We start from the raw sequence: 23,574 nt of genomic DNA, 5'->3' as shown, positions 1-23,574 counted from the left end.
AATCTGTTTGAGGCACCTTTTATTTGACCTTCCCAACATGGCGACCGTCACGTGACACCGGCGGGCGGCGCCATTTTGGGGAGGTCGGTACGCGGCCTGTGTCACGTGACGGCAGCGCCAGTGTCACGGGGGGGGGGTCGAGGCGTTGCCTGGCAACGGCGACGCGTCCCCGGTCAGGCCCCACCGGGACCGGGATCGGGACCTGGACAGGCCCCACCGGGGTCCCGGGGCCTTCGGGGTGTTCCTTTAACACTCAGAGCTCTTCATCCCTCTGTTCCTGGGGCTCAGCTCCATTTTGGGGCTCCCGCTGCCTTTTTGGGATCTCCCTAAAGCCCCCTAGGCCCTCTCAGGGTACTCCCTCCCCAGGCTTTCTGCTCACATTCGGGGTTTCCCAAGATTTCCATTCCCTTTTGGCGCCTTCCCCAATCCCTCCTGGGGCTCCCTGAGTTTTCCACTCCCTTCCAGGACCATCTCTCCATTCCTGACGACTTCACTCCCTTTCAGGCTCCTGCTCTCCTTTGGGACCCTCTCTTCCTCCCCGAAGTTTCTGCTGTCTTTTGGGGCTCTCCCTCCACCCCTGAGGCCCCTGTTCCTTTTAAGGGTTCCCCAAGGACCCCACTCTCTTTTGGAGCTCTCCATCCCCGAGGCCTCCTCACCTTTCAGGGGCTCCCTTTTGGGACCCTCCATCCCCAAGCCTCCCACTCCTTTTTGGAGTCTTCCCTGAGGCCCCCACTCCCTTTGGGGTCTCCCCCTCCCTCCCCAACCGCCCCATTCCTTCCCAAGCCCCCCCTGCTGTGGGGGTCCCCCTCACCATGGAGATCAAGTTCGAGTACACGCGGAAGCGCAGCGACTTTGGGCGGCCCTGCAACTTCTCGGACCTGCCGGCCGAGGTGACCGTGGACATCCCGCCGGACCCCAACCTGGCCGAAGACTTCATCCCCCAGGACCCCGTGGACTTCGCCCTTCAGCACGCGCCCGTCATGGCTCTGCACGAGGTACGGGGGCACCGCCCCGGGGGGCTCTGGGGGCTGTGCTGGGCCCTGTGGGGGCACAAAGTCAAGCACATTTTGGGCTCAGGTCTCTCCGATCCCTCCATGTCCCCCCTCCCCAGGAGAACATGGAGTGGACGGAGGTGACATCCCGGGATGTCAAACACGTGGAAGGCAGTTGGCCCGAGGGGCCAAGGTGTGTCTGGCACTCTTTGGGCTCAGGGCCTCCGATCCCTCTGTGTCCCCCTGCCCAGGTGAACACGGAGCGGGTGCAGGCGACATCCCGGGGCATGAACCACGTGGAGGGCGGGTGGCCCAAGCACGTCGACCCCAAGAACACGGAGCTGACCTCCCGCTACAGGGAGGAGGTGGAGAGGGATGAGGTCTACACCAGAACCATCCAGCACCTTGGCACTGTAAGGCCCTGCCCATGCTCCCCCTCCAAAAGCCCCTGACCCGCCCAGAGCCCCCAGAGACACATCCTGTGCTGTCCCTGCAGCTGATGGAGCACTGCATCAGGCAGAACAATGCCATCGACATCTACGAGGAATATTTTGCAGACGACGAGGAGGAAGAGGGGATCGAGGACCCTCCCTCTGCCAAAACCATCAGTGCCTTCAGGTAGCCCAGCCAGGGGGGCTCACCAGGCTCCGCGGGGCCACAGTGGGGTCAAACCACCTTCAAACCTTTAGGAGCTAAATTCCAGTGGGTTTAGGATGGTCCTGGATCAGTTTGTGGCTGGAGAGCCAATCATCCATCCTCCCTCCCTTCCCTCCCCTGCTCCGGTGATTTGGGGATGGGAACCAGGATCAGACTCAGCTCTGAGCATGAGGATTTTCCTGCTTGTTTTTCAGTGCCTCAAAGGTTAATTTCAGCATCAGGGGCTGTTGGGTTGTTTTGGGAGGCAGATCCAGTAAGAGAATTGGATTTTCAGAAAGGTATAACTGGAAAGATGATGAAATCATCAACTTTTCTCCCCCCAACCCAACCCACCGGAGAATCATTTCCTGCACTCAAGGCTTGAGGGCTGCAGATTGGTTTAACTGTGGTTCCCACAACTTCCTTTGTGAGATGCTCATCCCAGGGATTCGCAAAGTAACCTTTCTTGGATGACCTGTCATCCCAAAGGGACCCAAGCCCGGTCAGGAGGACGGCCACACACCTCTCCTGGCACCCCGACGCCGGCAAGGAACTGGCCGTGGCTTACTGCAGCCTGGAGTTCCAGGACAAGAGGAGAGACATCGGCATTGATTCCTTCATCTGGGATATGGGTAAGGGGAGGGGAGAACCCACCGGTCGATAGCGGAAGCACTTTGTGGCTCAGAGCAGGATGAGGCCTCGCAGCACCCAGGGAGGGTCGGGGGGGAGGTCTGGGCCGTGCAGAAACGGGGAGAAATGGGAGCTGGAAAGCGGGAAATAAAATCCCACTCCATGGCTCCGGAACCACAACAGGCAGCAGAGCCATGTGCCCTGTACAAGGTTCTTGTCCTGATGTGGTTCATTTGGGTCGACGAAGGAAGAAAGAGGCAGCAGGAGCCTGGGGTGAGAATTGCCCTGATCTGTCCAAGCCTCGCTCAGACCTGGTTTGTTTTGGGGTGAAAAGGACAAAGAAGAGGGGTGGAGGTACCAGGGGTCTGTGTCCAGGCCAGCTCCCTTCCCTGCCACATCCCAGTGACCTCATCCAGCACATCCATGGCAGGGAGTGGGGTGGGATGGGGGGCTGGTTTTGGGGTGCTGCCTTCACCCTTTGCTCTTCACTCGTCCCTCCTTGGCAGAATACCCCTACAAGCCATTGATCACCCTCATGCTCTCGTCCCCTGTGGTGACCGTGGAATACAATCCCAAGGACTGGCATCACCTGCTGGGAGGCTGCTACAACGGGCAGATAGGTGAGGGGAATGGGGTAGGTGGGAGGCTTGATTCAGCAGGAGCCTGGCTCCAGCACTGCTGCACTCACAGGGTGTCATCAGTTAGTGATGCCACTGGGAATACCCCACTGGAGCAGGGCCTGGGATTTGCCTGTGGACAGGTGTGTGCTAGCCTGAGTGGGTACCCAGGGAAGGGAGGACACAATGCCAGGGAACCCTTTGCAGCACTCGGGGCAGCCATGGCAGGGATGGGTGGCTGGATCCAGGGGCTGAGCAGGAAGGGTGCTGTGCTCCCCCCTCTCCCACCACCCCTGGGGGTGGGAAGCACGTGGGAAGCACCTGGTGAGGTTTGCTCCCTGCTCTGACTTGGGAAGGGGAAAACATGACAAGGAAAGGAGCTGAGCGAAGGCTTTTCTTTTCCTCCCCAGTGTACTGGGACACCAGGAAAGGGGGGCTGCCCATGGAGGCGACCCCCGTGGAGCTCAGCCACAGGGACCCCGTGTATGGAGCGCTCTGGCTGCCCTCCAGAACAGGCACTGAGTGTTTCTCAGCCTCTACAGATGGGCAGGTGAGGGGCTGGGGCAGGGGAGGGGCCGGGGCAGGGGATGGTGCCAGCTGCTCCTGAGGGGACCCAAAAGAGCTTCCCCTGCCTGTGCTGCCCCTCAGCAGCACAAGATCCAGGCCCCCTGGGCTGGCAAAGGGCACTGCTGGGCTCCAGCACCCCTGGGTGAGCAGGAGCAGCCCCCACAGCCCCCTGCCATGGCCTCTCCCCCACAGGTCCTGTGGTGGGACATCCGCAAGCTGTCACAGCCCAGCGATAGGCTGGTCTTGGACATCACCCGGGAAGACCAGCTGAAGAATGCCCTGGGTGCCATCTCCCTGGACTTTTCGCTCTCCATGGTCAGTGTCCCTGTGCCCACTGCTCATACCCCAACCACGGGCACAGCCCAAGGGGCCAGATTCATGAAGAATTGGGATGTGCTCCCCAAAACACAGGGTTATTCTGGCATTTCAGTCCCTAAATCCCCCACTGGTGGTGGGTCCAGGGCTCTGGGTGCAGCAGGGCCCCCTTGCTGTCCACCCCCATCCTGCTGACAGCTGCTCTCTCCTGCTCCCACCCTCAGCCCACCAAGTTCCTGGTGGGCACAGAGCAGGGCAGTATCATCAACTGCAACCGCGACGCCAAGACCCCCCCCGAGAAAATCGCCAACGTCTTCAATGGCCACATCGGGGCTGTTTATGCCGTGGCCAGGAGCCCCTTCAACCCCAAAGTCTTCCTGTCGGTGGGTGACTGGACTGCCCGCATCTGGTCGGAGGAGAACCTGGACTCGTCATCGATTATGGAGACCAAGTAGGTGTCAGGGTGTGTTTACTTGGCCAAAAGCCATCCCTGGGTGGCAGAGCGTGTTCAGGGAGGTGCCAGCGGGGTCTGGTCAGCTCGGGGTGGTGGGACAGGCCAGTGTGGCTGAGGCGCAGCTCTGCCCACAGGTGCCACGTTCCCTACCTGCTGGACGGGTGCTGGAGCCCCGTGAAGCCGTCTGTGTTCTTCACTGTCAGGTCAGATGGGACCCTGGACGTCTGGGACTTCCTCTTCCACCAGAAGGAGCCTTCCCTCAGCCTCAAGGTGGGTCCCCAGCTCCTCTGAGCCCCAAGCAATGAGAGGGGAGTGAGTTTGGCAGCCCCGTGGCTTTGCCTCTGCCAGCTCATCCTGCCCGACTTCCAGGGCCAAGTGCCACAACCCATGTGTCCCCCATCCCCAGATGAGCAACGATCCCCTCCTCAGCCTGCGCCCACAGGACAACGGGCGCATCATTGGCTGTGGCACCAAGCAGGGCACCATCAACATCCTGGAGATCTCCTCGGGGCTCTGCACCCTCCGGAAGAACGAGAAGTCCCTGACCTCCACGGTGTGTGCCAGGCCCCAGCCGAGCCCCCTCACCATGGGCACGGCCCCAGCCCCACACACAGAGCTCTGCCCACAGCCCTGCACTGTCCCTGGGCACAGCACAGGGTCCCCCGTGCCCCCCACACCCCTCAGCCCCAAATCCCACCGCAGATGTTCGAGCGGGAGGCGCGGCGGGAGAAGGTCCTGCAGGACAAACAGCGGGAGCTGCAGGTGCGGGCACAGCTCCTGGCAAAGGCCAAGAAGGAAGAGCCGGAGGATCCCCAGGAGGTGTTCAAGCAGGCCCGCAAGGAATTCTTCAATGTCATCAAGACTGAGCAGCAGAGGAGGGGAGAGACAGTGTCCCTGTTTTCAGAGGTATGGGGGGCGGGACACAGTGGGCGCTGTGGCAGAGACCCCACCGAGGGCAGGGCACAGGGTCAGCCTCTGTGTTTCAGAGTCAAGAAGAGGAGGCGGCTGCATAGCAATAGGAAAAGGAGGAGAAGAAGAAGGGGGAGGATGCCATGGTCAGTGCATTCCAGCTTCGCCTTCCTTTCCCCTCCGTGCCAGAGCTGCTGCTCCATGGCTCCTGCAGGGATGAGGCCACTGGCCCTGAGCTGGGCAGCACCCGTGGGCTCTGTGCCCCTGTGGGCTGGGCCCTGCACAGCATCCTGACCCCACGGATGCTCCCTGGCTCTTGGCATCCTGATTTTCTTTGTGGTGAATAAACCACTGCTTTCCACATCATGGTTCCTCTTTTGTCACAGCAGGGTCGAGCAGAGGGTGGGAAAGTCATCCTGTTGCTCCTGTCCCCTCCTCAATCCAGGGCATGACTCAAAGCCGGTGGCTGAGCCTGGCCAAGCACCCATGGCAGCTCAGGGTGTCCCCTGAAGTGTCCTCAGCCCATGGAACAGGGCACAGCAGGGTGGCTGGTGGCAGCAGGGGGGGCCTGGTCCCCTCCAGGCTCCCTCCCAGCTGGATGGTGCTGCCGAGCACAGCCCGGTGTGTCCCCCAGCGCTGGCCCTGCGGGAGCAGCCCCCGGCTGGGTTATCAGCGCTGGGTAAACACTGCCCTGCCGGTAGCACCCGCAGCCGCCCCCACTCCTCACCCCCGCTAATTAATCATTAACGAGCTGCCGGCAGTGCTCTCACAGTGATGGGGACATGGCCCAGATGGCACCCTGGGGGCTGGGGTGGGGAGCCCCCCCGCAGGACCCTCCCCCAGGCTCTGCTCAGGGATGAACCCGCCCGTGGGTGTGCGATGCCAGGGCCAGCTCTCCCCATGCCAAACCCGCCCCAAACAGGGACCCTTGTCCCCACAGGGAAATGCATCCTCGCGAGATGGAGCCATGTGGCTGCTCCAGGGTCCTGTGGATGCTCAACACAGGGGGACACAGCCATCCCCCAGCACTGCCAGGTGCTGATGGGGACACCCAGGGACCAGGTGTCTCCACGGGTGTTTTCCTTCCCAGGGGTTCCATCAAAATAAGCTGAGCTGAGCTGGGGAGCGGTGTCACCACAAAGATGCCCCACACGTCCCCACATTTGTTTTCTGATTTATTAGGAAGGAGTTGGGGGTGCCCGGACAGGGATGGGGCAGCTGCCACCATCAGCAGGGGTAGTGCCCCCCACCCCTCCTCCCCTAGGAGAGGCAGACCCCTCATCCCCAGTCTTGGCAGCTCCCAGTTTGCCCCTGAGCTGGACCCAGCTGCCCACACAGAGGGGTCCCAGTGCTGCAGGGGTGGCACCACAGGATGGGCTGTCCTTGTCCCCATGGGATCTGCATTGTGCCTGTAGGGTGCATGTTTTGCCTCCAGCACCCCCCGCCCAGTGCTGGAGGGCTCCCAGCACCCCCCATCCCCAGGGACAGTGATGGGGACGGGACATGACAAGGGACACTTAGGGAGGGTGGGGCAGCACAGAGCACAGCCCTGGGGGCCCCCACTGTGGGGACCCCCATCTACCTATGAGCAGGAGGACCCAGCATTGCCCCCGTGGGGCCCGTCTGTCCCTCGTTACTTCTTCACCTTGATGAGGGCGTGGTAGACGGGTTTGATGATGATGTGGAGGTGCAGGGAGTTGTCGATGAGGTACTCGGAGGTGCGTTTCTGCAGGTCCGCGTGCGCCAGGAAGTCGGGTGCCTCGTCCGAGCTCTGGTGGAAGCTGTAGGCGTGTTTCACCAGCACCCGGCCCTGCTGCCGCACACCCACCAGCACCGTCTTCTGGAAGGTGACGCCGGCGAAGTCGGGGCTGCTCATGGCCGGGGTGATGACGAGCCGCGGGCGCCCGTCCTCGATGCGCACGGGCTGGATGGCGCCCGACACCGAGTCCGAGTAGACGGGGCGCAGGCTGACGGGCAGCCAGCGCGGCGAGAACAGCACGTTCCACGTCACCCTCTTGCCGGCGTCGTGGCTGCTGGGGCCCAGCTGGGTCTGGAAGCTGGTGCTGCGGTCGTCCCGCGCCGGGTTGGTGATGACCCACTGGGAGCCCCAGCTGGGTGCGAGGTAGTTGCGGGGCAGGAACATGCTGCAGTTGACGTCGAAGTACTTGGCGAAGTGGAGCGGGGAGGCGGCGTGGAACTGGAAAGCCTGGAAGAGCAGGTCCTGCACCGCGGCGCGGTGCCGCGCCAGCACCGCCGACTGCGCCTGCAGCCGGAACAGCTGGCTGGGCGCGATCATGGGGTAGCGGATGGCGCGCAGCACCCGCTCGGCCACGGGCGCCTCGGGCTGCCGGCGGCTCAGCCAGCCCTCCACAGCTGTGTAGAGCTCCAGCTCGCTGTGCAGCACCAGGTCGGAGCGCTCCAGCAGCAGCAGCAGCAGCTCCACGCTCACCGAGCCCCACTCGGCGCTGCCCAGCACCGCCGACAGGTTCCAGGCCAGGAACTGGAGGCAGCTCTCCTGCAGCGCCGCGTCCCCGACGCGCACGGCGTAGTGGTACCAGCCCACCACGTGGCCCTGGCTCGACTCGCTGGCCAGGTGGCTCCTCATGTACTCGGCCACGCCGCGCTGCAGCCCCCAGACCCGGTACTTGCTGGCCAGCTGGTGCAGGGGGATGGCCTGGTGCAGCAGGATGGACACCCCCCCGCAGTACAGGTACCTGGGGGGAGCGTGGGCGGTGACGTGGGGACCCCCACTCCAGCAGTGCAGTTCCCAGGGGAGCAGCCTCTGTCCTGGGCTGCGCCCCTCTGGGTACTCCCACCCCTTGGGTCCCCATGGTCCCCAGGGTAGCATTTCCCCTCCTGGGCTGCATCCTGTGGGATGCCCAGGGAAGCATTCCCCCTTCTTGGATGCATCCCTCTGGATATCCCCATCCCACAGTGCCCCATGGTTCTCAGGGGAGCATCCATCTTTTTTGGCTGCATCCCTCCAGGTAACGCCCATCCCACAGGACCTCCATGGTCCGCAAGGGAGGATCCTCCCTCCTGGGCTGCATCCCATTTAACATACCATGGGGTCCCTGTGGTCCCAGAAGGGAACATCCCTTTCCTTGGCAACATCCCTCTGGGCATCCCCATCCCATGGGGTTCCTCATGGTCCCTAGGAAAGCTGCATCCCCCTGGGGGACATCCCCATCCCACTGGGTCTCCAAGGGAGCCACATCCTCCCTGAGATCCCCATCCCACGGGGCCCCCACGCACCTGATGAACTTGTCGAAGAGCGCGGCGGTCTCGGGCGGCTCGTGCAGGGTGACGACGCTCTGGTTGCGCAGGAGGCTCTCGAACACCTCGCTCTGGAGGCTGAGCAGCAGCTGGTGCGTGTGGAACACCTTGGCCTCGTCGGAGGCGGCCGAGCGCACCCGCAGCACCGAGTCACTGCCGTTCCCGTTCTGCAGCAGCTCCTGCAGCCGCTGCAGCAGCGTCAGCGAGTGGTTGATGGTGGCAGCCGTGGTGTCCCCGCTAAAGTCGGCTTTTTGGGCTGTGGGGAAATGGGATCATCCCAGTGCCGCACCCCAGGCGGGCCAGGGGACCCAGCTGTGGGGCAGTGTGGGATTACCTCCTGCTCTGCTCCCCCAGTGCCAAAGGGCTGGTTGGTGCCCAAGGGGGTGTGAGAGGACAAAGGGACATGGGGACGTTTGTGTCCTTGAGAGCCAAAAAACTGCCTTCCTGCAGCAGAAGGGCTGAGACCACCATGTCCCAGGCTGGGACGTGCTGGGAAATGGCCGGGTGCCGGCAGCACTGGCTCACAGCCCGGTCTGCCCTGTCCCTGCTGTGGGCACAGCGAGCCCCGGGCATTGCCACAACCCCCACATCCCCAGTGGATACACGGGGGTATGGAGAGCCCATGGGTGTGGGGAGCCAGGCACGCTCTGCCCCACTCCCAGGGGCAGGGGTCCCGTGATCCGAGCAGCCCTGGGGTCACTGTGGGTCTGTGCTGGGATCCCAACAGGGCCTGGAGAGGGACCGGAGAATGTGGGATGGGACTGTCCTGTGGGCATTGAGAACCTTCCTCCCTCTCCTCTTCTCCCTCCTGGCACAACTCCCACCGGCTCCCCAGAGCATCCTTCCCCCAGGAGGAATTCAACCCCATCTGTCTCAAATCCATCTTGCCTCTCAAATCCCATCTTGCCGGCGGATTACCCTTCCCGGTGCTGGCTTAAGTCCGGCTGAGCAGGGCTGGGGAAGGGGAGCAGGATCCCTGCGCCCCGCAGTGCTGCCCACAGCTCCGAGCCCTTCCCTGAGCACAGCCCGGCTCCGAGGGGCACGGCCACGAGGCACAGCACGTCCAGGAGCCACTCGCATCCCTCCCAGGCACCCCGACGGCTGCCGGAGAGCCCGTGGGCACCATCCCTGGCTGAGCTGCGCCCCGGTACGCACCGGGGGCAAAAGGAATTCCTGCTCGGGGACCCTCCCCGCACCACGGCCGCCCTTACCGGCTTGCACGGTGAGGAGGAGGAGGAGGAAGGCGGCGGCGCAGCCCCAGCGCCGGGCGGCCACGGGCCGGGCGCCCGTCAGCCTGGCCATGGCGTCGCAGGCGCATCTGCCGGCTCTGGCGGGGCACACGCTGCCCGCCCGGTCCTTATGTAGGACACGCGCCCTCCCGGCCCTCCCAGCCCGCGCCGACACATCGATTGGTGGAAACTGGGACCGGCCGTTGCCAAGGGAACCGCTCCCAGCCTCCCTCCATCCCACCCTGACCCCCCGCCCCAGCCCCGCACCCCGGGGTGCTGTGGCGGGGCGCCCCGATGGGCTGTGGCACGGCACGGGGATGTCACCGTGTGCCACCTGCTCCTGCCGCTGGCCACGCCGGAGCCCCGCGCGCGGCCCGCGGCCCTTTGTGCCGGCAGCGGGGTCTTTGCATTCAGGGCACAGCTCGGTGGCCTCCCGCTCCCCTGGCTCATGGGTATTCATGCCGGCAGCAGCCCATCACCATGGCATCCGGGCTGCCGGCAGGAACTGCCTGCCCTTTTCCCAGTCTTTGCAGCCAAGAGGCCGCCCGTGCACCCTGGGCGGCCTCCGATGGCCCCTCGCCCACCCTGACGCCTCTGGAGGGGCTTCATCGCGGGGCTGGGGTGGCGTTTGTCCCCCAAAAGCCCCAGTGCCACGTGCTGGGGCTGGTGTGGTGCTGGCACAGGCTGAGGGTGATGCTGGGTGCCCCCACCCCACTGCCAGAGGTGAGTACCCCACTCTGACTGTGGCTCCGGTGGCACCAGGGAGTGGGGAGCCAGAACTGGGACCCCAGATGGGACACAGGCAGGGGTATAGACCCCACAAGATGGGGGCAGCCCAGCTCACATGGGCACAGCAGCCCCTTACCCACAGCCAGGGCTCCCCCAGCACTGTGCTCAGCCCAGAGACCCTGCACCAGGTCACCTCGAGGGGCAGTGCCTGGACCCCCCACTCCTGGGGACACGTCCAGGGAGACACCGAGACCTCGGCAGTGCCAGAGCCATGGGGGGATATGAACCGTTCCCAGTTCTTGTGTGTTGGGTCCAGCCTGGTGCGCTCAGAGCTGGTGCCGCCAGTGCTGCCACAGGGCCGGGGGTCCTGTGGTGCCAACGGGGGCTTCTGAGGACAGGTTTGGGCTCACGTGGGTTGCAAGGCTGAGGAGCCCCATCCCACTGCACAGCCAGGCTGGGACACGGGCTTAGATGGAACATGTGGGAGCTGGTGAGCGTGGGCAGATGCTGCCACAGCTGCCGAGGGGGCGGGAGCAGCATCTGGCCTTGACACACAGGGTGAGGGGCTGGGGACAAACCACCCAGCCACCCCCGTGCTGTGCTCCCAGAGCTCACCATCCCCTCGCAGGGACAGGCAGGTCGGTGGTGCCGTACTGGCCATGGGGCTGGGGCTCCAGCCCTGTCCCCTCGCGGGGCTGGGGACCCCCATAAGTGCGGTGCCAGCAGAGTGCCCAGCCCAGGTGGATGTCCCTTCACCGTGGTGGAGCAGGGGGTGAGGGCCCCGGTGTGGCACAGCCGGTTCACGGTTCACTGCATCCTCTGACGCCTCATTTCACCCCCGCCTGAAAAAACAACAGCTTGTGGCAGCGTGTGCCCGGTGAACCACCGTCACTGTGCCAGCCTGGGCAGCACCCACAGCCCAGGGACCCCCTCATCCCCCACAGGGGTATCGGCTGGTCATGGGGTGAGGTGCCCAGAGGCCATGGGGGGCACAGAGGACTGTGGGGCTGCTGTTCAGGGCCATCAGGGGACAGGGTGACATCTCCCAGCCCCCATTGAGGTGATGCAGAAGCTATGCTGGCCCGGAGATTGCAGCTGAGGCAGTGCAGGGCTGGCTCACCATAGCGACCTGTGCCAGGCAGCACTGCCAGGGCACCACCCTGCAGGCTGGGGGGCACCAAGGGGGTGGGAGTCTCCTCAGTGGCCCCAGGGACAGGCAGGGGACACCAGCCAGCTCACCCCTCTCTGTGCTGCTGGGGAAACTGAGGCTTGAGCAGGGTGTCCTGGCAGTGGGCACTCGGGAACAGCCTGGGCAGAACCCAGCGGGGACACAGGGGCAGCATGTGGATTCACAGTTGTGTGCCACTCGCACGTCACACCCTGTGCACACATCCTGTCCCCTTACATGGCCGTGGACCCTGGACCCGCTTTTCCCCAGACCACCACCCCTATTGCTCCGGGGTGGGGATGAGCTGTGTCACAGCCACTCAGAGCTTCCCAGGCGAGCCCTTCCCTGGCCCCCACAGGAGCTGCCGGGCCCGGTGACGTCCTTGTGCCCCACCAGCCCACCCCGCGGCTCTGCCCGTGGCTCTGCCCACACTGCTCTCCCTCCGCCCCGTGTCCCGCGCCCCGGGAGGCTGTGACATGCTGTGGGTGCCTGAGGGGACACGGGCACCGACAGGGACACGGGCACCGACACAGACACAGGCACCAAAAGGGACACGGGCTCCAGAGAGGAAACAGCCACCGGTGGGGACACAGACGACAACCGGGAAACAGCCACCTGCGGGGACAGACACCAGTGGGACCACGGACACCGACAGGGACACGGACACCGGAGGGGACACAGACACCAACAGGGACACGAACAGCAACAGGGACACGAACACCAGAGGGGACACAGACACCAACAGGGACACGAACAGCGACAGGGACGTGGACACTGACAGGGACACGGCCACTGAGTGGGACACGGACACCAGTGACTCTCCGGGCCCAGGAAAAGTGGCACCACATGCCCAGTGAGTGGCACTGGGGCCACTGAGGTGTGAGTCCCTGTCCCGCAGGGTTTGGGGCGTGGGACCCCGGGCTGGGAGGGCAAAGGAGGGCCCAGAGCAGACTCGCCCCCCCAGCAGCACAAAGGGGATCAGGGCTGGGAAAGGGTTAAAGGCGCTCCCGCCGCGGCTGCAGCCGATCGATGCCCCAGTTCCACGGGGGACGTGGAGGGACGGGACTCGCTCCTGCTGATCAGCCGGAGCTAATTTGAAGTTAATTGGCACCCCTCTGCTCCTCCATCCTCCGGTTCTTCCCCCCCGGGCTCTGCTCAGGATTGGCACTTCTATCCGGGCCGAGGGTCGCAGGGCCGGGGGGGTGGGACCCCCAGGATCCCACACACTCCTCGGGCACTGCTGGGGGAGCAGATCCATCAGTGGGGGTCCTGAAGAGAGACCTGACTTCCCCCCCACCCCAGAGCCGTCGGGGGTCTGCAGTGACTGGGCCTGGAGCAATTTGGGGTCCCCGTGGGACTGGAAGCTGAGCGGTGCCCAGTAACACCCCCCCCCCAGCTCAGGACCCCATCCTGCACCCTCCAGCCCCCGACCCCTGGCCCCCCTCAGCATCCCCCGATCCCAGGACCCCCCTGCACCCCGCACACCCCTGAGCTCAGGACTTCCCCCACATCCCCGATCCCAGGACCGCCCTGGACCCCGCACCCTCCTCCGGCACCGGGACCCGGGGTCGTGGTGCCCCGGGAGATGAAAATTTGGGGGGGATTCTGACCAATCAGAACGCGGCGCTCAGCCCTGGCCCCACCATCCTTGGAGAACTCCTCTCTGATTGGGTGAGGCCTAATTCCCTTTATCCAATAGGAGCGCAGGTCCCGGGAGGGGGCGGAGCCGGCCGACTTTATGAATGGACGAGGGCAGCGTGGGCACGATCCGGGCACGGGGCGTGGGCGTGGGGACACGGGCAGGGATAGGGCAGGGATAAGGCAGGGATAAGGCAGGGATCGGGCAGAGATAGGGATACGGATACACATACGGATAGGGATGCGGATACAGATAAGGATACGGGCAGGGCCGTGGGCAGGGCCACTGCCAGATGCCTCTGGAGCTGGCTCTGCTCCCTCGGCCTGAGGAGCTGGCAAAGGACCACGCTGGCAGCCTGGAGATGGGCACTCCCCTTTTGGCAGAGCTGAGACCCCCCTTTGGCACTTCTGGGTCCTCCCTGTCACCGCTGGGACCCAGCGAGTGCACTCAGCCCGGGCTGGGGGCCAGAGCCTCCCCCTCCTGGCAGATGCCCAAGAACATGGTGTTTTAACCTGATGTTCTACAAAAAAGGGGCTGGGGGATAAAGAAGGAGCAGCTCTGGTGGTGGGAGCTCAGCCTGGACATGGCACAGGGGGCTCGGGGTGCGTTGCCTCTGTTGGGAGCAGCAGCCCCAAGTCTGCCTGCGATGGCACATTTGGGAGCTGCCCACTGTCCATGGATGCTGCAGGACAAGGATCCAACCCACTGGGGACGCTGGTGTGACGGTCCCTGTCCCCCAGCCCCCAGTGCCATGTCATGGCTGACCTCCTGCCCAGGTACCACCAGGATCCTTATCCCCCTTATGCTCCCGTCTCCCCTCACAGCCGATCCCTGGCAGAAGATGACGGTCCCAGTGCCCAACAGCACGGCGGTGTCGTCGGCTGGTGTGGCAGCACGACCGGAGCCAGATCCGGAGCGGTCACCCTGCCTGGTGGGCATTGTCCCCGTCGTGTACTACAGTGTCCTGCTGGGGCTGGGGCTGCCAGGTGAGGGGGCTGGGGGGGCAGGGGGTGCAGGGGCAACACCCACCTGGGTCTGAGCCCCTCCGAGGGGTGCTGAGCTCTGTGCCCTCGGCTGCTGGCAGAGCCTCAGCTCCTGTGCCAGCCTTCCATCACCCCAGGGAGTTTGGGGATGGGGAGGAGAGTCCTCAGGGTGGGGGAACCAAACCTGCTCCCCCCGCCCTGGCCTCAGATCCGGCCCCAGTGCCCGGCTGTGCTGCCCAGCCCCAGGGCAGGTGCCACCACCACAGGGACAGATGGTATTTGTGTTGCTTGGGCTGACACACAGAAGAGATTAATCAGCTCAGCAAATCCCCATGGCACCGGGATATTTATAGCTCCCCCCCAGCTGGAGCCTGGGCACCCCTGGGGTCCCAAGTGCTGCAGGGGGGGGTCTCACCACCGCCCATCGCTCCCCTCCCTCCAGTGAACATCCTGACCGCTGTGGCCCTGTCCCGCCTGGCCACCAGGACCAAGAAGTCATCGTACTGGTACCTGCTGGCCCTGACCACCTCCGACATCCTCATCCAGGTCTTCGTCATCTTCATGGGCTTCATCCTGCAGACGGCCATCCTGGCCCGGGCGGTGCCCAGCGCCTTCATCCACACCGTCAACGTGCTGGAGTTCACGGCCAGCCACGCCTCCACCTGGGTCACCGTGCTGCTCACCGTGGACCGCTACGTGGCCCTGTGCCACCCGCTGCGCTACCGCGCCGTGTCGTACCCGCAGCGCACGCGCAGGATCATCGCGGCCGTGTTCGCCGCCGCCCTGGCCACCGGCATCCCCTTCTACTGGTGGCTGGACATGTGGCGTGACGCCGACCCGCCCACGGCGCTGGACACGGCGCTCAAGTGGCTCCACTGCGTCACCATCTACTTCCTGCCCTGCAGCATCTTACTGGCCACCAACTCCGTCATCATCCTCAAGCTGAAGCGGCGGCGGCGCGCGGGGGGCGGCAAGACCACGGCGCTGCTCCTGGCCGTCACCACCGCCTTCGCGGTGCTCTGGGCCCCCCGCGCCGTCGTCATGATGTGCCACCTGTACGTGGCCTCGGTGAGGAGGGACTGGCGCATGCACCTGGCCTTGGACATCGCCAACATGGTGGCCATGCTCAACACCTCCCTCAACTTCTTCCTCTACTGCTTCGTCAGCCAGACCTTCAGGCGCGCGGTGGGCGAGGTGCTGTGGGGGTCCCCCCGGCATGGCCCCCCCCGCCGGGGCGGCGGCCACTTCCCACCCCCGGCCCGCAAACCGTTGGAGCTGTTGGCCGGCACCGCGCTCTGAGCCAGGGCAGTGCCTGGCTGGGGGTCCCAGTGCCCACCCAGCCCCACCCATCACATCAGGACCTGGGGAGACCTCCACGGAGCCAGGGTTAATGCTGGTGGTGGCAGGAGGAGGTGGTTGTGCCCAGCCCCTCATTTTGGGCCCTTGGGGTGCCCTGCCTGGTGACAGCACCCCAGGATCCCCTGCCTGCTCCCTGAGCCCCACCAGGATGGGCAGCTCAGCCCTATCCATGCTCAGTCCCTCAGGACACAGAGCACTGGGACCCCCAAGAACTCATCCAGGATGTGCCCCAGCTCGGGGGAGCACGGGGGGCATGGCTGCCTGTGGTGAGGGGTGGTGGGCACAGCTGAGCTCCTGTAAGACCTACAAGGACACGGTGCCTACTGGGAGCCCACGGGATGGTCCTTCTGCCGTAAACTGACGTGCTGACACTAGAACTCCACCTGGGTCTGGCTCCCTGCGGGCAGATGGGACGGGGACACCCTGCTCCAGCACCCCTGGCACGGGGTCCCTCTGCCCATCCCGGTGCCCCCGCCCTGCTGCCCGGGGGGTGCTGCAGGGAGCACCCACGAGGTCCAGTGACCCCAGCTGTGGGGCCTGGACACATGGTAAGACTCCATCTCCTGGCCCCTACCTGACAACCCCTGGGGGTGTCCCTGCCAGGCTGCAGCCCCCACAGGGCACCCAGGGTGTCCCCCAAACACAAGGGTGCAGCATCTCCCACCGGCTGCAGGGGAGGGGGCTCATGATGCCTCCCTGCATGGGGTGCGCCCAGTTACACCAGTGCCAATCTGGTGTGACGCTGGGCCCAGCTGCCACCAGAGGGCAGGGATGGGACACTGAGGAGCTGGGACTGCCTAGAGGACAGGAGCTGGCACCCCCAGTCCCCCAAACCAGCCCTGTCCCCACTCTAATTCCCCATAAAGTCCTTAGTGTAATCCCCCCAAACAGTCCAGGCTTTCCGCTCCAATTCCTGAGACCAAGCAGGACAGACCCTGGGGGGTGCTGGGAGGGGGGCAGGGGCTCAGCTGGCCCTGGCAGGGCACACAGGCACCCCCCAAACCCCATTGACCCCCCCCCCTGCCCACCCCGCCAAGCCCCGGCTGTGCCCACCCAGGGGTGGGATGGGGCGCAGCGTTTCCCGGGGATGTGGGGCTGACCCACACACGCCCTCAACCCTGCCTTCACACCCGGATCATTGCCGGCGTGGACAGACCCCTCCAGGGATGTCACCGCATCCCAGGCCGGATCCGCACCGGGGCACAGGGTTAAAGCCCGACCCGGTGGCGCGGGGGGTACCTGTGAGGTTCTCGCTCCATTAATTCTGGCACGTGAGGAGAGCAGGACCGGGAAGGGATTAGTTATTAACCCGGCGGGCAGGGGCTGAGGGGCCGCGGGCCAGGGGGCTCGGCTGACACAGAAACCCTCGGCGGGAGCTCCAGGATTGCCTCCGGCGCCCCCGATTTCCACCAGCCCCCCGTGCCAGCCGGTGCGTATTTATTTACTTGGCAAAGGAGGTGGAAATGTGCTGACGGCGTCAGGGGCTCCGGTGGAAACGGCTCCGAGCCCCGGCCGGGGCTGCGGGAGGCGCTGGGAGGGCGACAGGGACCTCCCCGGACCGCCGGCTCCAGGGACGGCTCTCGCCTTCCCGAGGGGAGCCACCGCGGAGACAGGGCTCAGCCAGCGGTGCCACCGTGCCAGCCGTGCCAGCCACCCGTCCCTGCGGCTCCCGAGGAAAGGTAAGCCTGGAAAAAATGCGCCCGGCGTGTCGATGTTTTTGGATAGAGCTGGCCGGGGTCCAGATCCCGGTGCTGAGTGGCATCCCAGCCCCTCACCGTGGCCTCTGTGCTGGAAGGACCAGTTCTGCCCAGTCCCACCACTGGGATTGTGGTTCCCAGCCCACCCAGGGAAACTGGGATCGGGCTCTGCCCATGCTGGAAGGTTCGTACCAGGGACCCACCACCCCGGGAGGGGACCAAGGGCAGCGAGTCCCAGCACTCGGTGACATAACCCCCCACTGACCCCACAGCATGGTGGGGCGTTTCTGTAGGACCTACAAAAACCCCAGGAGCAAACAATGGGGACTGGAAGCCTGGGAAGGGTCCCTACGGGAAAGAGGAGAGGAAATCATCTGTTGTGGGGGGGAAAATGAGGGTACCCCTGGGAAGGGGGGAGGAAATCACCCACCATGGGAGAATGTGAGGGTTCCCATGGGAAGAGGATGAGGAAATCACCCTCCATGGGGGGGGGACACAAAGGCGAACGCGGGGCAGGCACAGGGCAGCCCCGGCGGGACAGACGCCTGCCGGTGGCCCCACGGGGGGTCACGGGGGTCTCGTGCTGAATCAGCAGCCGGGAAACCCTCCGGCGGAAGGAAGCAGCCGGTGGAGAGGCCGGGCTGCCGGTGTGGGGGCGGCAGGACAGCCGGCCTCTGCTCCCGGCACCGCTTATCCAAGGCTCAGCCTTGCCCAGAGAGCGGGGACTATCCAGTCCTGGAGTCTGCATTCCAAATCCCTGGGGCAACTGAGGCACAGGGGGCCACTACAGAGCCCCTCGCCTGCGCTGCCCTGCCCTGTGAGGGCAGGAAGGGATGATCCAACCCCCAACACCATCCTGATGCCAAAGGCTCTTTAGGAAGAAGGGCAGGAGGGTGGCAGCGGTCGAAGCACTGAGCCTGGACACACCATCCCATCCCCCCTGGCTCCGGTGGGTGCCAGTTTTTGTGCCACAGATGCTGCCGGCTCTGGCAGGTGCCAGTCCTTGTGCTGGCTCCTGCTCAGCCACCCTTTCTCCCCGGATTGTTTCCACCTCGGCCTGGATTGGGGCAGGACCTGCCAGAGGCACATTGAACTTTCCTCTGCATCCTTTGCCCTTGTGCTTCACCCTCCCGAAATAGCAGCAGCAGCCTGGGAACCTCTCCCAGGGGTGCCCCAAATCTCCTGGGGCATTTCCCCATCCCCAGGGTCTGTGGGGTACCCCATCCCAGCTTCAGGGCTACAACCACCCCTGTCAGGACAGGGACCACCGAGCCCTGTCGGTGCCTCCAGGCTGGGGCTGCCCTGGCCCCAAGCCCTCCACAGGAAGGGCTTTTCCGGGGCTTTTCTGGGGTTTTCTGGGTCCCACTGTCCTGCCAAGGGCTCCAGCTTTATCCGTCAGCTGACATTCCTCCGGGAGGCCCCTCCAGGCCTGTGTATCCTTACACGGCGGGGCCGCCCCGCTCCCGGCTCCCACCCCCCAGCCCACCGGAGGCCGGTGCAGGGCCCCCTGTGGGTGACACAGCCCCTCCTACTCTGTCTTTGTCCCTTGAGAATCTCTCCCCGTGGGCAGCGCTCAGCAGAGGCAGGCTGAGACTCCCCCAGACTCATCGCACTGATGACAGAGACACCTCCCCCCTACGCACACACAGACTCATCACACCGATGACCAGGTGGGCTCCCCCCTGCTCCACCCCCCCAGCCCGGGCTGTGCTCCCGCCCCCAGCCCCCTCCATGCCCCGGGGCGGGATCCCGGTGCCCCCGCCCGGTGCGGCGGGGCAGGTCCCGGCCGGCCCCGACCGCGCTCCCGGGGCTGAGCCGCACCTCGGGGAGGGGCCGGGCCGGGCAGGCGCACGGTGCGGCGGCACCGGGGCTGGCTCGGCTCGGCTCGGCTGGGCACGGAGCGGGGGGAGCGGAGCGGAGCGGCGGCCACCGGGGGCTGCGGCCAGTGAGTGGGGCTGGGGCGGGGGCGAGCCCTGCGGGGCTGGGGGGGGCACCGGGAACCGCGACGGGAAGGGACCGGGTCCCGTCCGCCCCCTCAGTTCCTCCGGCCGGAGGGTCGGGGGCGGCTCAGGCGGAGTTTCGGCGCCAGGACCGGGCGAGAGCTCCGGGAAACACCGGGACGGTGCGGGATGGGCGTGCGCGGGGAGCGTGCGGGGGGAACCGGGGAGAGGGCGCGGGGGGAGCGGTGCGGGAGTGCGGGGGCACCCGGGCGGGGATGCGGGGGAAGCCAACGGGGGTGCAGGAGAACCGGTGGCGGGTGCAAGGGGAGCGGGATTGGAGTGCAGGGAGAGCGGGCGGGAGTTGCAGGAGGAGCTGGGCTGGAAGCGCGGGGGAGCCGGGCCGGGGGTGCGGAGGGGCTGCGCTGGGGGTGCGGGGGTAGCAGCCGATCCCGACACGGTGGAGCCGGTCCGACCCGCGGGCACGGGGACTCTGTCCGACTGTGGTACCGGGGTCCCTGTCCTCGTACCGAGGTCCCTGTCCCCATCCCGGGGGGGTGCTCGGTTCGGGGTGCCCCTAGGGGAACAAGGGGTCCTGGCCCCGGAGTCAGCTTGCCGGGGGTGTCCTCCCCCTTTCTTCCCCTCAGCAGTGGGGCTGCAGCTTCTCTGCTGCCTCCTCTTCCCTGTGCCCACTCCTGGGTGGCAGCAGTGGGGACAGGGACCGGGACCCCGTGCCGTGCCAGGCTGTGCCGTGCCGTGCCGTGCCAGGCTGCGGCTGCCTACGTGCCAGTGGGCCGGACACGAGACCTGCACTGGGCCAGTGCCCGGAGCCAGAGGAGGGAAGTGGGACAGGAGAAGTGGAAAGAGGAACGTGGTGGCATGCAGGGAAAAGGCAAAGGGTCAGCCCTGTCCTCCAGTATCACCTCTGCCATCCAGCCTGGGCCCACATTCGGTGTTCCCAGGAAGCCAGTGGGTACAATGCTGCCTGCTCCTGGCACCAGTTGCAGGGATGGGCACAGCCCCAGAGAATTCCCGTGTCAGGAGGGAACATGTGGGGCACAGAGATTTCCCCTCAGCTGCCACCAGCCTCCAGGCAAGGAGTCGATGGGGGACACTCAGCTGCCTGGTCCCATCTGGAGCTCCCTGGCCCTGCTGGGGTGGGCTCAGCTGGGCCGGCACAGACAGGGCTCCCGGGACCTCACTCCTTGTCGTGGGATGGCTGGGGAGGGCTGTGGGCAGGGATGCTCCGAGCCAGGAGCTGATCCATGTCCCTGGTTGCCATGCCCTGACCCCGCTGTGTCCCACAGGGTCCCTGGGTGCCGCGGTGCAGGATGGAGCCCGCGGCCGTGCTGCTGGCCCTGCTCCCCACGGCGGCCACACAGTCCACCCTGCAGCCCACCCTGCAGCCCACCCCACCCCCGGGCTGCAGCCAAGGCCTCTCCTCCCTCTACTACAACCTCTGCGACCTCTCGGCGGGCTGGGGCATCGCGGTGGAGGCGGTGGCCAGTCTCGGCGTGGTGACCACCTTCGTGCTCACCATCGTGCTGGTGGCCAGCCTGCCCTTCGTGCAGGACCCCCAGAAGAAGAGCCTGGTGGCCACGCAGGTCTTCTTCCTCCTGGGCACCTTCGGGTTGTTCTGCCTGACCTTCGACTTCATCGTGGGGCCGGATTTCTCCACCTGCACCTCCCGCCGCTTCCTCTTCGGTGTCCTCTTCGGGATCTGCTTCTCCTGCCTGCTGGCGCACGCCATGGCCCTCAACTTCCTGGCGCGGCGGAACCGTGCGCCGCGGGGCTGGGTGACGCTGGCGGTGGCCCTGTCCCTTGCCTCGGTGGAGGTCATCATCAACGCCGAGTGGCTGCTCATCACGGTGGCGCGGCTGGAGGGCCCCCCGGACCCGTGCCAGCTGGCGGACGCTGACTTTGTCATGGCACTCATCTACGTCATGTTCCTGCTGGCGGCCGCCTTCGGCACGGCCTGGCCGGCCCTCTGCGGCCGCTACGGCCGCTGGCGCAAGCACGGCGCCTTCATCCTGGCCACTACCGGCCTCTCCGTGGCCATCTGGGTGGCGTGGACCGTCATGTACCTCTATGGGAACCAGCGCGCCGGCCACAAGCCCGGCTGGGATGACCCCACGTTGGCCATCGCGCTGGTCAGCAACGCCTGCGCCTTCCTCCTGCTCTACGTCATCCCCGAGGTGACGCACGTGACGCGGCGCAGCCCCGAGCAGGCCTTCGAGGACGACGGCTACCCCACACGCGGGGTGGGCTACGAGACCATCCTCAAGGAGCAGAAGTCCCAGAGCATGTTCGTGGAGAACAAAGCCTTCTCCATGGATGAGCCCTCCTTCGGTGCGTGCTGGGGCTCACGGGGACCCTCCTACCCCACAGTGGGGCTGCTGGTGGGCACCAGGGATCCTCATCAGGGACCCTCTCACACCATGGCAGGGCTGCTGGCGGACACTGGGGCTCACCAGGGGCCCTCTTGCCCCGTGGTGGAGCTGCCAACAGGCACCAGGGACCCTCACTCATGGGGACCCTCAGGGATGTCCCCACCGGGGGTGGCAGCAGTGGGTGGGTGATGAGACGTCTGGCAGTGACCTGCCAGGGACTGACGCCTGTTGTGGTTCCCGAGAACTGGCCGGGCTGGGCCTACCAGTTTGGGCTGAGCCCAGCAGGCGCTGGGTGCTCCCTCCCCAGCGTGGGGTGCCCGCGGCTCCCGGCCCTCTGCCCCGGGCAGACACTGCACTCGTGAGACCCTACAATAACATGGGGTGGTGACAGTCACCTCAGTGGGCATCACGGGCGGGCACCAGGTGTCTGTACCCCACAGGGCAGGGAGGGTCCCCCCGAGCAGCACCTGCACCCACGAGACCCTACAATAACAAACCGCAGCCACGCAGGGGCTGCGCCTGGAGCGCAGAGATGCCAACCCTGGGGACAGGAGTGTCCCTGGGAAAGGCACAGAGCTGCTGAGTCAGCTCGTTAAACCTGCTAACGAGGTACAGGGAGCCCCGGTGAGGGGGGTGGCTCCGTGGTGACCGTCCCTGTGTCTCAGCAGCCAAGAAACCGGTGTCCCCGTACAGCGGCTACAACGGGCAGCTGCTGACCAGCGTGTACCAGCCCACCGAGATGGCTCTGATGCACAAGGGGATGGTGAGTGTGACACCAGGTGGCACTGGGGGCAGCCACATCCTATCGGGCTTCCAACCGGAGCAGCCAGGATGGGGGACAGGGGATGAGGGGGTGGGGGCTGCCACGACCCCTGTGTCCCAATGGCTGCTGTAACAGGGTGGGGACCCTCTGAGCCTTCCTCCCCCGGGACCCTGTGGGGCTGGGGGTGTTCCCCGTGCTGTGACACCTCCCGTGCCTGTCCCTCAGAGTGAAGGTCCCTACGACGTGATCCTGCCCCGCGCCTCCACCAGCCCGGCACCCGGCAGTGCCAGCTCCACGCTCCGAGCCGAGGACGCCTTTGCAGCACAAGCCCGGCACGTCGGCACCCCACGGGACACCCGGAACTTCCAGGTGGGTGAACAGCAGCGGGCACCCGGCCATGGCAGGGGCAAAATCTGCCTGCCATGGTGATGGCTCTGCCCAGCACCCAGAGACCCCCGGTGGGTCAGGGTGCACATGCCACCGGTGCAGGAGCCACAGTCCTGGTGCCACTGCTGTGCCACCTCGCTCTGCCCGCAGGTGCAGTCCCCGTACAGCAGGAACCGGTGGTGAAGCCCCCGTGGCACAGGTCCCGCAGCACTGGCACAGCCACGGCCCCTCCGTCCTGCTCCCGAGGTCTCGCCAAGCCTCATCCTGCCCTGACGTGTGAATCCCACCCTGGCCAGCAGCCAGAGCCAGTTCCTGCCAATGGGATGCCCGGATACGGCCCCAGAGCCAGCGCTCCCACCTGCCCGTCCCACCTGGCCATGGCACCTGCAAGCTGCCAGCTCTGCCCGGACCCCAGAGCCTGCCTCAAGGACTGGCTCACTGCCTTTGTGATGCACGGACACCCCGTCCCCCCTGGGCCATGGACCCTCTGAAGCTGGGGAGCTGGTGGGACCCCCACCCAGGGCACTGAGCCCCCGGCTCCACGCTGACCCCACCAGCCCTGGGGACCCTGAGCTGGCCTGGCCCCCTCCCACCACGGGGTGTGAGGGGACACAAAGCTGTCCCTGGCTCTGCTTCCTGCCGTGCCTCGGTTTCCCCACTGCTGGGGAAGGGGGGCTGCTGGGGGCCTGGGGGATCAGTGCCTTGCTGGGGCCCCACAGTTCCAGCTGCCTTCTTGGTGCCTTCCCCCCTCAGGGCTCAGGAGCCCCTCTGGGGAGGGGGCTGGGCCCCTCGCCCTTCCTGCGGCTTTCTCTGTTGTTTTTCCTCTTCCCCATTTTTTTTCAGGTCACCCCAATAAAGGTGGTTTTTCCTACGGTGCTGTCACAGGTGGCCCGTGAT

At 65.7% G+C, this 23,574-nt stretch overlaps 4 protein-coding genes across 9 annotated transcripts; 3 read left to right on the top strand and 1 right to left on the bottom strand.

The window, feature by feature from the left end:
* The first annotated feature begins 121 nt into the window (after positions 1-121).
* DNAI2 (dynein axonemal intermediate chain 2) lies at positions 122-5,477 on the top strand. Of its 2 annotated transcripts, XM_051797608.1 has the most exons (13): positions 122-995; positions 1,244-1,405; positions 1,489-1,610; positions 1,844-1,927; positions 2,118-2,260; positions 2,765-2,878; positions 3,286-3,425; positions 3,635-3,757; positions 3,982-4,208; positions 4,346-4,481; positions 4,618-4,764; positions 4,914-5,117; positions 5,198-5,477. In XM_051797608.1, the coding sequence occupies exons 1-13, from the start codon at positions 813-815 to the stop codon at positions 5,222-5,224; spliced, it is 1,812 nt and encodes a 603-aa protein (XP_051653568.1). In that variant the 5' UTR covers positions 122-812; the 3' UTR covers positions 5,225-5,477. The 2 variants fall into 2 exon arrangements, with proteins under 2 accessions (XP_051653568.1, XP_051653570.1); XM_051797610.1 differs by lacking the exon at positions 1,844-1,927.
* Positions 5,478-6,296: 819 nt separating this feature from the next.
* BTBD17 (BTB domain containing 17) lies at positions 6,297-9,742 on the bottom strand. Its single transcript, XM_051797611.1, has 3 exons — positions 9,608-9,742; positions 8,376-8,652; positions 6,297-7,834 (listed from the first exon to the last, which is right to left on the bottom strand). Exons 1-3 carry the CDS (start codon positions 9,696-9,698, stop codon positions 6,754-6,756), a joined length of 1,449 nt encoding a protein of 482 aa, XP_051653571.1. The 5' UTR covers positions 9,699-9,742; the 3' UTR covers positions 6,297-6,753.
* Positions 9,743-12,208: 2,466 nt separating this feature from the next.
* Positions 12,209-15,669, top strand: GPR142 (G protein-coupled receptor 142). Of its 4 annotated transcripts, none has more exons than XM_051797612.1 (3): positions 12,209-12,375; positions 13,986-14,147; positions 14,587-15,669. In XM_051797612.1, the coding sequence occupies exons 1-3, from the start codon at positions 12,369-12,371 to the stop codon at positions 15,441-15,443; spliced, it is 1,026 nt and encodes a 341-aa protein (XP_051653572.1). In that variant the 5' UTR covers positions 12,209-12,368; the 3' UTR covers positions 15,444-15,669. The 4 variants fall into 4 exon arrangements, with proteins under 4 accessions (XP_051653572.1, XP_051653573.1, XP_051653575.1 ...); XM_051797613.1 differs by having other exon boundaries at positions 12,209-12,401; XM_051797614.1 differs by lacking the exon at positions 12,209-12,375 and adding an exon at positions 13,142-13,193.
* Positions 15,670-16,836: 1,167 nt separating this feature from the next.
* On the top strand, positions 16,837-23,548 carry GPRC5C (G protein-coupled receptor class C group 5 member C). Of its 2 annotated transcripts, none has more exons than XM_051797393.1 (5): positions 16,837-17,182; positions 20,445-21,486; positions 22,196-22,290; positions 22,516-22,659; positions 22,828-23,548. In XM_051797393.1, exons 2-5 carry the CDS (start codon positions 20,469-20,471, stop codon positions 22,858-22,860), a joined length of 1,290 nt encoding a protein of 429 aa, XP_051653353.1. In that variant the 5' UTR covers positions 16,837-17,182; positions 20,445-20,468; the 3' UTR covers positions 22,861-23,548. The 2 variants fall into 2 exon arrangements, with proteins under 2 accessions (XP_051653353.1, XP_051653354.1); XM_051797394.1 differs by lacking the exon at positions 16,837-17,182 and adding an exon at positions 18,924-19,145.
* Positions 23,549-23,574: the final 26 nt, after the last annotated feature.

This window comes from Manacus candei, unplaced genomic scaffold, assembly GCF_025592945.1.
Source record: "Manacus candei isolate 608988 ecotype Guabito, Panama unplaced genomic scaffold, ASM2559294v1 h1tg000047l, whole genome shotgun sequence".
NCBI lineage: Eukaryota > Metazoa > Chordata > Aves > Passeriformes > Pipridae > Manacus > Manacus candei.
The sequence above is the reverse complement of the archived record's forward strand: the minus strand, read 5'-3'. Positions and strand labels throughout refer to the sequence as shown.

Excerpts from the sequence above, each read along its gene's own strand:
- GPR142 (XM_051797612.1), top strand. Across the intron at positions 14,148-14,586 it reads GCTGGGGCTGGGGCTGCCAG|TGAACATCCTGACCGCTGTG; the intron begins GTGAGGGGGCTG and ends CCCTCCCTCCAG.
- GPRC5C (XM_051797393.1), top strand. The coding sequence starts at position 20,469 with ATGGAGCCCGCGGCCGTGCTGCTGGCCCTGCTCCCCACGGCGGCCACA. Across the intron at positions 21,487-22,195 it reads CATGGATGAGCCCTCCTTCG|CCAAGAAACCGGTGTCCCCG; the intron begins GTGCGTGCTGGG and ends GTGTCTCAGCAG. Across the intron at positions 22,660-22,827 it reads GGGACACCCGGAACTTCCAG|GTGCAGTCCCCGTACAGCAG; the intron begins GTGGGTGAACAG and ends CTCTGCCCGCAG.
- BTBD17 (XM_051797611.1), bottom strand. The coding sequence starts at position 9,698 with ATGGCCAGGCTGACGGGCGCCCGGCCCGTGGCCGCCCGGCGCTGGGGC. Across the intron at positions 8,653-9,607 it reads CCTCCTCACCGTGCAAGCCG|CCCAAAAAGCCGACTTTAGC; the intron begins GTAAGGGCGGCC and ends ATTTCCCCACAG. Across the intron at positions 7,835-8,375 it reads CTCTTCGACAAGTTCATCAG|GTACCTGTACTGCGGGGGGG; the intron begins GTGCGTGGGGGC and ends CGCTCCCCCCAG.
- DNAI2 (XM_051797608.1), top strand. The coding sequence starts at position 813 with ATGGAGATCAAGTTCGAGTACACGCGGAAGCGCAGCGACTTTGGGCGG. Across the intron at positions 2,261-2,764 it reads TTCCTTCATCTGGGATATGG|AATACCCCTACAAGCCATTG; the intron begins GTAAGGGGAGGG and ends CCTCCTTGGCAG. Across the intron at positions 2,879-3,285 it reads CTGCTACAACGGGCAGATAG|TGTACTGGGACACCAGGAAA; the intron begins GTGAGGGGAATG and ends TTTCCTCCCCAG.